Genomic DNA, 14,015 nt, shown 5'->3' on the forward strand with positions numbered 1-14,015 from the left:
GCCGGGAGACTGGCCGCGCCGCGCCGGCCGGGAGGGGGCCGGAGCCCTTACCATGGCGGCGGCCGCAGACGCCGATAGTCGGCGCGCGGCCCTAGAGGCGGCGACGGCAGTGCCCGAGCGGGGCGGCGGGAGCTGCGTGCTGTGCTGCGGCGACCTGGAGGCCACGGCGCTGGGCCGCTGCGACCACCCGGTGTGCTACCGCTGTTCCACCAAGATGCGGGTGCTGTGCGAACAGCGATACTGCGCCGTGTGCCGCGAGGAGCTGCGCCAGGTGCGTCGCCGCGGCGGGACCGCGCGTTCGGGGTGCCGGGACGGTCACGGGGGCGCGCCCGGGCGGGGCGACACTGGGCGGCGGGCACCCGGCATCCGGAAGGAGACTTTGCTTTCCTGATGTCCGCCCGCGGGCCTGATGGCACCGGCTTCCAAAAGAGGCCTGGCGGGCCACCAGGGGTAGTGTCCTGACCATGGGGCCTACTGTGGGACATTTGGGGCCGGGAGGCAAGAGGTGGCGGAGACGGGTTGAAGAGGGAGTGGTCCCTTTGGGGACAGAGCTGGGGGACTTTCCTTCTGCACCCCGGGGATTCCTGTGGGGCCATAGGAATGAGCATGATCAGAGCAAGAACTTCTCAACCTGCTCGTCTTTTGGAGTTTATCCCTCAGGAGTCTCCATTCTGGTGGAGGACACAGGGCAATCTGTTTTGGAAGCACAGGGTCAAACATGGCTTTTCCAGCCTACCTGTGTGTCCCTGGCCCACCCGGTACTGAGACTGGCATTTTTCATCTATTGAGTGGAGGTAGCGCTCAGACCTGCCCACCAGAGGGCAAGACAGAACCATTGGGGTCTCCTCAGGGTGCTTGGTGGGTGGAGATAAAAGGGTCATGAAGTTTTCCTCCTTGCCAGTTCCAACTGGGGGGCTCACTCAGCTCCCTAGTGAAGGGAGTAGTTTCTGAGTCTATCCAGACTTGGAAGCCTGGGGGAAGGGATCAGAAGGCCCAGGGAGTCCATGTCGTGTAGTCCCCGCCCCCCCCCCCCCCACACAGTGCCAGCTGCTGGCTGGGAGCACCTAGCTGGGGCTCCCTTGGTTTGCTGCACTTTGAGATCTGTTTGCTTCCAGTGTTATGAAATTTCCCTGGTTTGTTCATGGAAAGCTTAGGCTGGTGACATATGCCAGGGAATCTGACTTTCTCTTCCTAGAAGTGAGGCAGAAATGACATTGCTGGGGGATAGATTTCTTCTTTTTTCTTTTTGAAAGTAGACATTTATGATAAAGGCACCGAGTGGATTCTGTAATTCATGAGCACTCTGTGGGCACCTACTTCGTGGCCTATCAGAAAAAAGACACTTGGGGATGCTGTCAGTCTGTAATGGGGTGGACGGAGATGGACTTGGCCCTGGGAGAGATCTGGGGTATGGGAACAGTCGGGGAAACCTTGGGCTTACTCAGAGGGCACCTCCCAGCTATGCCAGAGCCTGCCTTGCCAGCCAATCTTGTGTAGCATGACGAAACTCTTGAATGGCCAGGTTTCCCAGCACACCTATAGCTCCCATCTGGGAAAGAAGGTGTTGAGGAGGTCCTGGAACTGGGCACTACTGGTCTCACTCAGAAGTGAGCTGACACCTATGTTTGGCTACTGTAGCCAGCATCTGGCCTCTCTTACTCCTTGTGGGTTCCATGCCCTCCAAGTGCTCTGTAGCAAGGGGATGTTGACATGAGCTGTCAGCAGGGTCCAGCTGGGGTGTGGTTTGGCATCACGTGGCCCTGGCTGACCCTTGCCTTGTCAGGCCTGCCCCAAATCGCTGGGCTGCAGGAGGGTGTCCTAGGAAATTTGGAGAGATGATGCTCCTCTCCATTTATCCTGCTTCACTCCCACTCTTTTTTTATAATTTTTTAAAAATTGATTTTGAGAGAGAGAAGAAAGGAGAGGGAGAGAGATGTGGGGGAGAGAAACATCAATGTAAGAGACTCTTACATTGATTGGTTGCCTGCCGTACTCGCCCTGTTCGGGGATCAAACCCGCAACCTGGATATGTGCCCTGACCAGGAGTTGAACCAGCAAGTGACCCTTCAGTGCATGGGATGACGCTCAACTGAGCCACACCAGCCAGGGCACTCTCACTTTTGAACTTAAAGCTTTACCCTAACCCTCCCTGTTCCCATGTTGAGTTCTACACTGCCCTCTGAATTCGCTTGTCCCGTATCAACTTGGGAATCCCACAGCAACCGCCAGCCCAGAATCTGCCTCTGTTCTCCCCCCACTTGTGGGACTAAATCTTTGGGGGAAAAACTGGGAGGAAAGTGTGCCAAGATGCTATGTGGAACAGGCCAGTTCTATTTGCTGGTGAATCCCTATACCTTGACCGAGTGCTTCCTTTTGCCGTCCTGTGGGGGCCGGCATTGGGAAGAGCAGACGCAGCATAGCCCTGCAGCTGCTGGTCAGTCAAGGAGCCCGATCAATCTAGATTGCTGGCGGGTGCTCAGTTGGAGACTGAGTGCACACAGGTCGAAACTGATGTCAAGTCCCCCTGGTCGCATCTTTCCCACAGGTAACTTCTTCCAAAAGATGATTCTCGTCTTGCTCTCCCCTTGCCCTGATCCCCAGTGATGTCAAAGAGGCTTGATAGGACTGCTATACAAAATGGATGTGTCTGAGCTAGGAGGGGCCCTCAAGGCCACCTAAAGCCTCACCCCCTATTTCATAGGCAGGAAGTAGGAGGGGAGGCTGAAGGCAGGTTCTGAGGCAGGACCTGCTGACTCAGGTCATGCTTTTCTGTTGTTGGTGTCTCCTAACCACCTTGGTCCTAGACCTCCTTCTCTAATATCATCATCTGGGATCCTCTGCTGCCTGTACTCTCTAGGTGGAACAATCCCCAGGGACCCACACTATATTTCCTAGGGAAGCCGTAGGGCCAACCCTCACCATCTGGCTCACTCTTGCCAGTGCTTGCCAGTGGTCACTGCTGGCAGCACCTGTCCTCTCATGACTTACTCTTAGTGCCTATTGGGAGTGGGGAGCAGCAAAGCCCCAGTCTCGTCCTTGTGGAGTGCTCCAGTGGGAGCTCTCTCACCCTCATTTCCCCCTTTCTTTCCTCAGGGATTAGCCTGGCCATCCTGAGCCCACCCAGGAGTGTACTTTCCTCCTTGGTCAATTACTGCCTGGCCTACCCAGGGGCTGCCCAGGATGGCCCAGCCTCAGGTGTCCAGGCCTGACCTGGCCTCTGTCTCTGGACCCATGACCCCCCTCCATCAGGTGATCACCAGGGTGGGTGGGTCTCAGGTCACACTTATGGGATCCCTGGTGGGTTCCTGCCCATCCCTCGCCAGGCCACCCTGCCCTTGTCCTTGTCCAAACATTCTGTCTTACCACTCACCTCATCCTCTGCGGGGGACAGGGTCACTAGCCATACCAGGCTGCACTGCCATCCACTCGCAGCTCATTGCTGGGCTCAGTCTCTGGTGCAGGCTTGGGGTGGGGTGGGGCATGCTGTCTTGGTCTCATATCCTGTCTGGGAGGGGCAGTTAGCATTTCCCCGCTCCACACACCTGGCTCCAAACCTGCTCACCTTCATTCTCATAAAATCCCAGCAATGCACTTGAATGCCTATGGTCACTTTCCTTTCCCAATTTCCTATGGTTCTGGTCCCTTCCTGAGCCAACCTAGTATCCCCCTTCTCCTGGCCTGGCTCAGGTATGCCCAGCCTAGGCTCCCCCACCAGACTACTCAGAAGGGACAAGCGCCCACCCAAGCAGCCTGGTGATTGGTCTTGAGGCCTGTACCTCGCCTCTGTCTGTGGCAAGGGTGCCTGCAGCCCAAGAGACACACTGCCCACAGTCGATGGGAGCTGACCACTGAAAAGAGGGCACTGGAGCAGAGAGGTAGTGTGATGGGGCGTCCCAGCACAGGTTTTTTCTGGGGAAGGAAGTCTTTTCTCTGATGAGTCTGTTTTGTTTGGATGCTTCTTGGCAGCCTAAAGGATTCTCTGGTAAGCTGCTTGCCTGACCACCTTGCAGGCAGATGCCAGGGCTCCTAAATCTGCAGCTTGTGTTGTGTCAGCCTAGCTAGGGCACCTCATTCAGCAGATAGCTCCTCCAGCAGTGTCCTGCCTGGCTTTCAGCTCTGGGCCTTCGGGCACCTGTCCCTGGGCAGGATGCAGGAGGACCTGGTATCTGGGCTGGAAAGTTACCCTTGGGAGGAGTCAGAAGGCAGGAGAGCAGATCCCAGGAGAAGACGCCAGCTTGAGGCCCAGGCCTGAGGATAAGCTGGGGAGGGATGTGGAGGGTGACCTTTTGGTAGCGAAGTTGCAACTCCCCGTTGAGGACATGGGAGTCAGTTGGGATGAGGCTCCCACTCTAGCTTGGTATGTGGCAGAGGGCAGTGCCTGGCCTTGCGGCACCTGAGGACCAGAGAAGAAAGGCCTGTTGGGGCCCTGTTCAACCCCACCTATCAGAATGGGTGTGGCTGGACAGTGACACCTCCCTCTAGCTCTTGTCGAAGCAGAGTTGGGGGCAGACTTGGGTGTTAGCCTCCTCCTTCCTGTACCTCCCAGAGTGTCCTCAGAGGTAGAGGCTGAGCTCCCTGGCTGCTTACCCAGGGAACCAGTTTTAACTACCCTGCTGCTCCCCAGGACAGTGTGACCACCTGCTCTCCCCAGCCAGTCCTATACTTTCCAAGTTCATGGCCAGTCTGATAGCAGACATCCTTCCTGGCTGAGCCTAAACATAAAGGGATGACCTTGTTGTGACCTTTCTTAATGTGAAGATCCCTCCATCCCCCGCCCCCAGTCTCTTGTTGAGGACTTGGAGCTGAGGCCAGTAGCCAGCTCCAGGCTGGAGGGACAGTGGGGGAGCAGGAAGGGGCATGGAGAGAGGAGACAGGCTGGTGTCTTGGCCCAAGGGAGAAGAGTAGGGGCCAGAGAGAAAGGGGGGCTGGAGGATGAGGGAGTCCTGGAGAGAGAGCAGTGCCCTTGTTGGCCCAGAGGGGAGGCCAGGGGTCTGTGAAAGGGCAGAGCAGGCCCAGCAGGCTTTACCTAAGAGTGAATGTTGGAGACCCTTGAAGAGCTGCTGAGCTGTGGAGGTTTCCATGTCCAGCCCTGTCACATGCACACCAGCTTGTCCTTTGGCTCCTACAGACAGCCCAGTTAACAGGCAGGAAGCTGGCCAAGAACAGGCTGGGTCCTGTGGAGGAGCCTCTCTCCTATTGTGTCATGGAAACATCATGGGTGGACGCAGGGTTGCCGGGCCCTGACATATGGTCACCTGACCCATCCTAGCCTGACAGCATTTGTTATTTCCTTAGCCACTTCTTGGACTCCTGTTTCTCCCCATGAAAACTGTCCTGTGCTCAACCTCCATGGGATTAAACCCTGGTTCGCCTGGGCGTTTGGTCCCTGTCACTGCCCCTGGGGGTCACTGCTCCTGGGGGACAGCCTCTGTCCAGGTGTAGATTTGGCTATGAATGAATAGGGAGCCACCCGCCTCCTGGTGGTGAGGCTGGGCATTGCGTCTCTGTCCCAGCAACCCCAAGTTCATGGACTGAGGGTGAGGAGAGGGGCCTCCACTGGCCCAGAGAGGTAGAGGGTGCTGTCCCCTGGGGCCTGCCTCTGGCCTCCCAGGAGGATCCCAGAGTGCCCTTTCTTCTCATCCTGATTGTGTCCTCCAGTGGCTGTCCACTGCCCTGCTCACTAGGCACCCACTTTTGGTTCCAGGTGGTCTTCGGGAAGAAGCTTCCCGCCTTCGCCACAATCCCCATCCACCAGCTACAGCATGAGAAGAAGTATGATATCTACTTTGCTGACGGGAAAGTATTTGCCTTGTACAGGTGAGAGAGGAAGCATCAATTCGGGCTCCTAGGGTCTGTGGCTGGCTTGTGTCTGTGGGGCACTTTATGGCAAGGGTGGGTACATCCCCATCACCTTCTGTGCTCCCCAAAACCCTCAGGAGGGTGGGGGCACTTGGTGCAGCATAGACATCAAGGGCCAGGTATCTGGGTTCCTGTCCTCCGTTTCCTCTCTTGTAACGAGACACAAGCACACCCTTCCTTAGGTCAGTAGAGACGGGGCCAAGGGGTGAAATCAGGGAAAGCACTCCTGGCATAGCACCCAGTGCCTGCTTTCTGGAGCCTTTTGAGGTGCACAAGAGCTCCTACAAGTCAGCCTCTTGGCCCATGGCGGGAAAAGCCCATGAAGGGATATAGTTGTCATGGGGTTAAGTCCTAGGGGTAGCCCCTGGCTTGGCTAGAACCTGGGCTTTTGAACCCAGCCCTCTGTGTGGACTTATCATCACTTCCACCTGATGCAGGGGTTAGTCTGCTGGATTATAGACTCAATCCCATTTTGCGGCCTTGCTTGACTTGGGCCCTGGCAGGGAGCAGCTCCTGACCCCATGCCTAGCACCATCTGACTCAGGTCAGAGCCATGGAGGGTACAGGTGGGAGTGCCTATCCTGGCTCCTACTTCCAGGGCATCTACAGAGGCATGGAGCAAGGGGCTGTGAGGAGGTGCCAGTGCTTGTTCCAGATGGGGACGCTGATTGTCTGCGGGGGCGGGTGGCTCTCGGTGTCTCCCAGGCAGCTGCTGCAGCACGAGTGCCCAAGGTGCCCTGAGCTGCCACCTTTCGGCCTCTTCGGGGACCTGGAGCAGCACATGAGGAAGCAGCATGAGCTCTTCTGCTGCAAGCTGTGCCTCAAACACCTCAAGGTGCGCCCTACCCCACAGTACCCATCTGGGGCTCTCGGACCCAGAGAGAACCCAGGCAGAGGTAGATGGTGGTCAGGCCCTGTAGAGGGGGTGGTATGGCAGGGCTTAGCTAAACACCTGTGAGAGACTGGTTGCTGTCTGACTCTGGACAGGCCAGACCCCGGAGTCCTCAGCATCCCCCCAGCTCTCTTGCCTCACAGAGCCCCGGGGTGTGGGCAGTCAGGCTGCACACAACCCAGGCAGGGAGGGGCTCCCAGTGACTATGTAGGCCCACCAGGCTCCTAGTGTCTGGGGGCTCTGGAGCCGAGCTGGCACCTCTCTGTAGTCAGGCTGTGGGAAGGGTCGGGAGGCCTGGGAGCCTGCACCCTGTGCCCAGCCCCATTCCTTGCAGATTTTCACATATGAGCGCAAGTGGTACTCTCGCAAAGACCTGGCGAGGCACCGCATGCAGGGAGACCCCGATGACACATCGCACCGCGGGCACCCACTCTGCAAGTTCTGCGATGAGCGCTACCTAGACAACGATGAGCTGCTAAAGCACCTGCGTCGAGACCACTACTTCTGCCACTTCTGTGACTCGGATGGAGCGCAAGACTACTATAGGTGGGTGCGGGACAGCATGGGGTGGTCCCTAGGACACCTGGAGCAAGCTGGGCAGAGGCCACTGGCTGGGGTGGTAGGGCTGACAGGGCTCCTGCTGACACCCTGTCAGCGACTATGCTTATCTGCGTGAGCACTTCCGGGAGAAGCACTTCCTGTGCGAGGAGGGCCGCTGCAGTACAGAGCAGTTCACCCATGCCTTCCGCACCGAGATTGACCTCAAGGCCCACAAGACAGCCTGCCACAGCCGGAGCCGCGCCGAGGCCCGCCAAAACCGCCAGATCGACCTGCAGTTCAACTACACGCCGCGACACTCGCGCCGGAATGAAGGTGAGCAGGGCCTCCTCTCTTCCAAACAGGGCTCCCAAGTGCTCCAGCCTGGTGCATCCAAGGCAGGGTTCACATTTTCCTGCTCTGGAGGACTCAGACCCAGGCCCTGATTCAACCCTTCATGTGTCATTGGGGACAAGGGACACCTGATGAGCCTGCTTCTCTGAGCATGCTGTGACTGCAGGGAGCTCTTTTTCCTGGCCATTTCCCACAGCATCTAGGGTCTGCTATTTTGGGGTCCCTAGGACTCTCTGGGTTGAAAGATTGTTGAGCACCTGCTGTGTGAGGGCCCTGTCCTGAGGCTGCACAGCTGGCAGGTCCAGACCTCTCTCTAAGCCCATTTCTTGCTCCAACATGGTGCCCAGGCCATAGAAGCCTCGAGGTGTCTAAGCTCATCCCTTGGGCTCATGTGCTGTGGGGGCAGGGAAGCCTCTGTTGTACAAGCCAGAGCACTAGTGTCTGCCTGGCCTGGGCCCATGTGTGACAGGCTATGTGCTGGCCATAGGGATCGTCAGTGGCGAGGACTATGAAGAGGTGGACAGGTACAACCGACAGGGCCGAGCAGGCCGGGCCATTGGCCGTGGAGCCCAGCAGAGCCGCCGAGGAAGCTGGAGGTACAAGAGGTGGGAGGATTTGCATGCTGCTGACATTCTTCTGGCACCACAGCTGTGATGGCAGCGGTCCATTGCTGGGCTAGGAACAGGCACAGGGGTCAGGGGACTCTGGCCTTCTGGTGTCCTGAACATGGCAATAGGGTTGGCTCATTGTCTTCAGCGAGCAGACATTCCCTTTTCTTTCCTTTAGTTTCAGCCAGACACTCCAGAACCTGCAGGTCGGGGTGGGTGAGAGGGGCTATGTCACTTGGGGGTTCACTGCAGCTGTGCTGTGAAACACCAGTGCTGTAGGCACATGCTTCAGCCGGGGGCTGCCCCCGATGCCCTGCAGGATCCAGGCATCTGGGGACTCCAGGTGCTACCCCAGAGCACTGAGCCCAGGTGCTGCCTGTAGCCACAGCCTAAGGCTGGCAGGAGGACACCTGCTGCTCCACAGCTCCCTCTTGTGGCCAGCGAGGGTGAACCAGCACTGACTCAGCTGGCCCTAGGCCTAGCTCCTGGCACCTCCTGGCGTCCTGGCTTCCTAAGGACCGGCCCCTCCCCAGCCCCTTGCCCTGCACATCACTGTAGTCCAGGGCCTTGCCCAGTCTGAAGGCCTCCCCATCTCAGGGAAGAAGAGGACCGAGAAGTGGCAGCTGCTGTCCGGGCCTCGGTGGCCACACAGCAGCAGCAGCAGCAGCAGCTGCAGCAGGAAACACACAGGAGCGAGGACCGGGAGAAGGGCAGCAGGCTCAAGAAGGAAGAGGCAGGGATGTGGGGAGCCGAGGAGTCCCGGGGTCCTCGACGCCTGCTCCAGACTCAGGGTGAAGGCCCAGGTGAGCTGGCCCTGCCTGCAGGCAGTTCTGCATGTGCCTAGGAGCCATCTGGGAAGCTCCTTGGTCACCCCAGAGGGCCTGCTTCTGTTCCCTTGACGTTGGTCAGCCCTGACATAGGATCCTTTTGTGTCTTGTAGGTCCTAAGGAAGCCTCAACAAATGGTCCTGTAAGCCAAGAGGCCTTGCCAGCCACCAGCTCAGCTGCAGGGGCTACACTTCTGAGGTACACATGCACACGAACTGGGCTGCAAAAGTGTGGAGTTCATATGGAGGGTGGGTGCAGGGCAGTCCAGGGCCTGGCAGGCCACTGACCCCTCTCCCCTCCCTGGGCTCAGCACCCTTCCGCCCCTCACTTCGAAGCTCAAGGACGAAGATTTTCCCAGTCTCTGCACCTCTGCTTCCTCCTCCTCCACGGCAGCAGCCCTGGGCCCTGTGGGGCTGGCACTGGTGTACCCTGTTCCTGCCAGGGGCAGGAGCACCTTTCAGGAGGATGACTTCCCTGCCTTGGTGTCCTCCATCTCCAAGCCCAGTACAGCCCCCACCAGCCTCATCTCTGCCTGGAATAGCAGCGGCAGCAAGAAGGTGGTGCAACCCATCCCAGGGGCCCAGGCTACCAGCGGGGGCAGTCAGCCCCCCAGGAAGGCTGGGAAGGGGGGTAAGGGCAGCAAGAAGGGTGGGCCACCCCCCATGGAGGAGGAGGAAGAGGAGGATAGTCGCACTGGCCTCACCACCCAGGAGCTGCGAAGCGTGCCCACCACAGTCACTGTGTCCTCCCTGCTGGCCCCTGCCTCTACCCCGACCTTCACCAAAGTCGGCAAGAAGAAGAAAGTGGGCTCTGAGAAGCTGGGTGCCATGTCACCCCTGCTACTGCCCTCTGAGAAAGATAGGCGCCCTGGGGCTGAGCAGTCCTCCCTGGCCCCCACGGGCAGAGCTGAGGGGAATGTTGCCGTCATCGTCAATGGACACACAGAGGGGCCAGCCCCTACTCGGAGTGTCCCCAAGGAACCCCCAGGACTCCCACGGCCCCTGGGGCCCCTCCCCTGCCCCACGCCCCAGGAAGACTTTCCAGCGCTTGGCGGCCCCTGCCCGCCCAGGATGCCCCCTCCCCCAGGTAGGTGCGCCTGGCTCAGGGTTGTTTCTGAGTGTCTGGGAAGGGGTTGGGGCAGTAGAGTCAGGCTGGAGTCCCCCCCAGGCCCAAGGTTGTGTTGTACCAGTAAACACTAGACTGTAGATGAGCCTGTGCAATGGTTTCCAGCTTCCTCAGAAGCATAGTGGAAGTCTGAATGCAGATGCTGTCATCTGTGAACAGTGTGACCTTGGTCCACCACTTAGCCTCTCTGTCCCTTTCCTCCATGTAAAACTGGGCAGTCCTGGCACCCTCTCAAGATTGGGGCAAATGAGTTAACTTATGCCAGCATTTGCCACAAGGGAGCACAACACGTGTGTTGGCTCTGGGCGTCATCAGGCTCTGAGCCTGCTATTCAGGGGAGGTGTGGTCTGTGGATGGAAGCCTGACCTGGGTGAGCCGGGCAGCCTGTGGGTTTCGAGGAATGAAGCGTGGCAGTTCCCGGCCAGTGAGGGTCACTCTCTGGGTCTTGATGTGCCACCCACGCAGGCTTCAGCACTGTGGTGCTCCTGAAGGGCACTCCACCCCCACCTCCGCCGGGTCTGGTGCCCCCAGTCAGCAAGCCACCCCCCGGCTTCTCCGGCCTGCCCAGCCCCCACCCAGCCTGTGTCCCCAGCACTACCACCACCACAAAAGCGTAAGTGTGGTGGGCTGCCTGGCCCCCTGCCCCTGGGGGCCAGGGGAGAGCGCCCTCACCTTCGGCCACCCCAAAGACTGAAGCCTCCATCTCCCAACTCCAGACCCAGGCTGACACCAGCGCCCCGGGCCTACCTGGTCCCTGAGAACTTCCGGGAGAGGAACCTACAGCTTATCCAATCCATCAAGGACTTCCTGCAGAGTGACGAAGCCCGCTTCAGCCAGTTCAAGAGTCATTCGGGAGAGTTTAGACAGGTCAGGCTGGTGGGGGGAGCGAATGGGGGTGGATGGGGGTACAGCCTGCCACCTGGGGCCCAGGCCTGGGCCGAGGGTGACTGGGTCTGGCGCTGGGTGGCAGGGCGTGATCTCCGCAGCCCAGTATTATAAGAGCTGCCGGGACCTGCTTGGGGAGAACTTCCAGAAGATCTTCAATGAGCTGCTGGTGCTCCTGCCCGACACAGCCAAGCAGCAGGAGCTGCTGTCTGCACACACAGACTTCCGAGGCCAAGAGAGGCTTCCCGGCACCAAGGGCAAGAAGAACAAGAAGAGCGCATGGCAAGCCAGCACCCAGCAGGCGAGCCTGGACTGCCGTGTGTGCCCTACCTGCCAGCAGGTACTCGCAAATGGTGATGTCAGCAGCCACCAGGCTCTGCACACTGCCCGGGACGACGACTTCCCCTCCCTGCAAGCTGTTGCCAGGACCCTCACATAGCTCCCGCTATGTGAGCAGGAGCAGCCACACCCATGAGCCTCCTTTGTTCCTCCTCCTCCTCCTCCTGGGCTGCCAGGCAGCCAGGTAAGGCCCTGATGAGGCCACCTGCTCAGGCCCCTTGGTTGGCCGGCCCACCAGGGGTCACAAGGATAGCCCACTTCACCATGTCAGCAGTTAGGCAGGAGTCCATCTGGTTTCCTCCTGGGAGCTGGGCAGATACCCCTGCCTCAGTGGTGGGCCAGTCTTGGTTTGTAGCTCATGATTTTGAAAGGTGCCAGGGGAAGGAAGGGCCAATGCGGGACTTGTCCATGCTGTCAGAGCCAGTGGCCACAGTGGCCCATCTGGGACCTCCTGAGCCTGAGGGCTGCAGCACCACGCCCCTAAGCCTAAAGCTGTGGTTCCACTGGTGCTGGAGTAAGATATTGCGTGTGTTGTGTAAACAGTTGGCTGTTTTCATGATTCAAGAATGTTCAGGATTAAAAGCAGACACAAAATTGTGCTACTTGAAGTTAAATCTTTCTATAAGAAGCTGAATCTGGGATCTCTAATTGCCTCTGACCTTTTATAAAACAGTTTATCTTCAAATAAATTTATTTTGCAATAATGCACATAGCTGGCATTCTGAGCTTCTCTGCCTTTTGAGGTCACTCAGTAGTGAGGGGAACTCTACATGTTACAGCTCAGGTGGTCAGCCAGTAGACGGTCTGTGGGGAGAGCTGGGTAGCTGGGTTTTCCTCACAGGAAGCAGAAGCCAACCAAGCCAGTCCTGGAGGTCTAGCATTGCCCAAGCCTTCCAGGAATAGACACAGCCATGTTTGACCTACACTTTGTACCCAGTAAACTATACTTCCAGAATGTGAGAGGCATATAGACATAAGGTTTTCATACAAAGATGGGTGAAAGAGCTACTAACGATGAACTTCAACAAGAACAATTTAGAAACGGGGGGGGGGGGGGGGCACATCTGAATTACTGTAAGAAAATAATTTGTGATCTGATATTTCGGAAGGGGACCAGACACGTACTGAAATCTCGCCTTTCTGCCCTAAACACATACAAATAGGAAAAAGTTCTCAACACATAACCACATCAAAATAAGGCAACGGAAACGTCCTTAAGTGAGAAGAAATGGAGATATCTTTCTAAAAAACGGAAGGGGGCACCCATGGTGATAAAGGCCATAGTCAGTGGCCTGCAGAAGAGCCAGGCCAGAGCCACATGGCTGCTCACCCAGGGCTGGGACTGGAACAGTGTCCTTGGGTGATAGCCATGCTCACCACCCCCTAGAAGAGAGCCTCCACCCCCTTCACCCTTCATCGCCAGTGCATCAGTGGCCACACAGAAGCTACCTGCATTTCCCACCACACACAAGCGCCTCACAGTGCCCTCTGCAGACCTGAGTACAACCAACCCCACAGGAGCAATCTGGAAACTGGGATGCCACATTAATGATACTGAAAATACCTATTCTTAAGCAAAACCCATAATTCTAGGTGACACTTTAGTTCTGGCTGTTTGACAAGTACTGCTTTGAGCTCTTTACAAGTGTTATCACCGTGCCCTATGTGATAGGAACTATTACCTTTTACAGAAGGGGAACCTGAGGCACAGACTAATTAAGAGACTTGCCCAAGATGGCCAAGTGTGAATGTGGCAGAGCCAGCATTCCAGCTCCAACTGCTTCACTTAACCAGGAGGTCACTAACCAATTAGAAATCTCTTCTTACTTTTTTTCCCTTTTTTGTGTTAGTACTCACCCGAGGATATTTTTTCCATTGATTTTTAGAGAGAGTAGAAGGGAGGGGGGAGGGGAGAAAGAAGGGAGAGAAACTTAAATATGAGAGAGAGACAGCAATTGGTTGCCTCCTGCATGTGTCCCAACCGAGGCGAGGGATCAAACCTGCAATCTGGATGTGTGCCCTTCCGTGTGTGGGCCGACGCTCTAACCACTGAACAACGCCAACCAGGGCCCAATTAGAAATCTTAGAGATGAAAAACTGACATAAAAGTAGTTGGGTTCAAAAGTAAATAAGACCAAGCTGGGGAAACCTCCAAAGGGCAGTTGGTTATACAATGTGGCTCTGGAAGCTGCATGATACACCTGATAGGGGTCCCAGGAGCAGAAGGTAGTGAGAAGGGGACATTTGGAGAAATCATGACTGTGTTTCCCAAGCACTGAAGAAATATAAAAATACAGACAAGCACTAAGGATAATTTTTTAAAGCTACATGTAGACACAACTTAGAACAAAATTATTACCAAAATGACAACCTACAAAGGAATGCAAATTGTACTGTTATCACTGCTCTTATCAGTAGTATAAGATCCTAAAAAGTAAGAGAAATACCTTTAAAGTTTTAAGGAAAGTGACATTTATATACCCAGTAAAACTATCTATCAAGATCATGGGAATAATATAAAGACTCAAAGTTTATATCCACTGACTGATGCAAGAACTACTAAAGATACAATCCCACAAGAAATAGTTG

At 56.6% G+C, this 14,015-nt stretch overlaps 1 protein-coding gene across 3 annotated transcripts; it reads left to right on the forward strand.

The window, feature by feature from the left end:
* The first annotated feature begins 37 nt into the window (after positions 1-37).
* Positions 38-12,134, forward strand: ZNF598 (zinc finger protein 598, E3 ubiquitin ligase). Of its 3 annotated transcripts, XM_087815721.1 has the most exons (13): positions 53-271; positions 5,705-5,817; positions 6,565-6,694; positions 7,086-7,297; positions 7,407-7,624; positions 8,130-8,247; positions 8,848-9,053; positions 9,191-9,275; positions 9,388-9,634; positions 9,788-10,163; positions 10,668-10,815; positions 10,919-11,069; positions 11,173-12,134. In XM_087815721.1, exons 1-13 carry the CDS (start codon positions 53-55, stop codon positions 11,524-11,526), a joined length of 2,577 nt encoding a protein of 858 aa, XP_087671847.1. In that variant the 3' UTR covers positions 11,527-12,134. The 3 variants fall into 3 exon arrangements, with proteins under 3 accessions (XP_087671849.1, XP_087671847.1, XP_087671848.1); XM_087815723.1 differs by having other exon boundaries at positions 38-271; positions 9,388-10,163; XM_087815722.1 differs by lacking the exon at positions 53-271 and having other exon boundaries at positions 5,729-5,817; positions 6,569-6,694; positions 9,388-10,163.
* The last annotated feature ends 1,881 nt before the right edge of the window (positions 12,135-14,015 follow it).

This window comes from Miniopterus natalensis, chromosome 3, assembly GCF_054644295.1.
Source record: "Miniopterus natalensis isolate mMinNat1 chromosome 3, mMinNat1.hap1, whole genome shotgun sequence".
Taxonomy (NCBI): domain Eukaryota; kingdom Metazoa; phylum Chordata; class Mammalia; order Chiroptera; family Miniopteridae; genus Miniopterus; species Miniopterus natalensis.

Bases quoted from the DNA above. Each gene is read 5' to 3' on its own strand.
- ZNF598 (XM_087815723.1), top strand. From the start codon at position 53: ATGGCGGCGGCCGCAGACGCCGATAGTCGGCGCGCGGCCCTAGAGGCG. The intron at 8,248-8,847 runs GTGGGAGGATTT...TCCCCATCTCAG, and splicing joins GGAAGCTGGAGGTACAAGAG to GGAAGAAGAGGACCGAGAAG. The intron at 9,276-9,387 runs GTACACATGCAC...CCCTGGGCTCAG, and splicing joins GCAGGGGCTACACTTCTGAG to CACCCTTCCGCCCCTCACTT.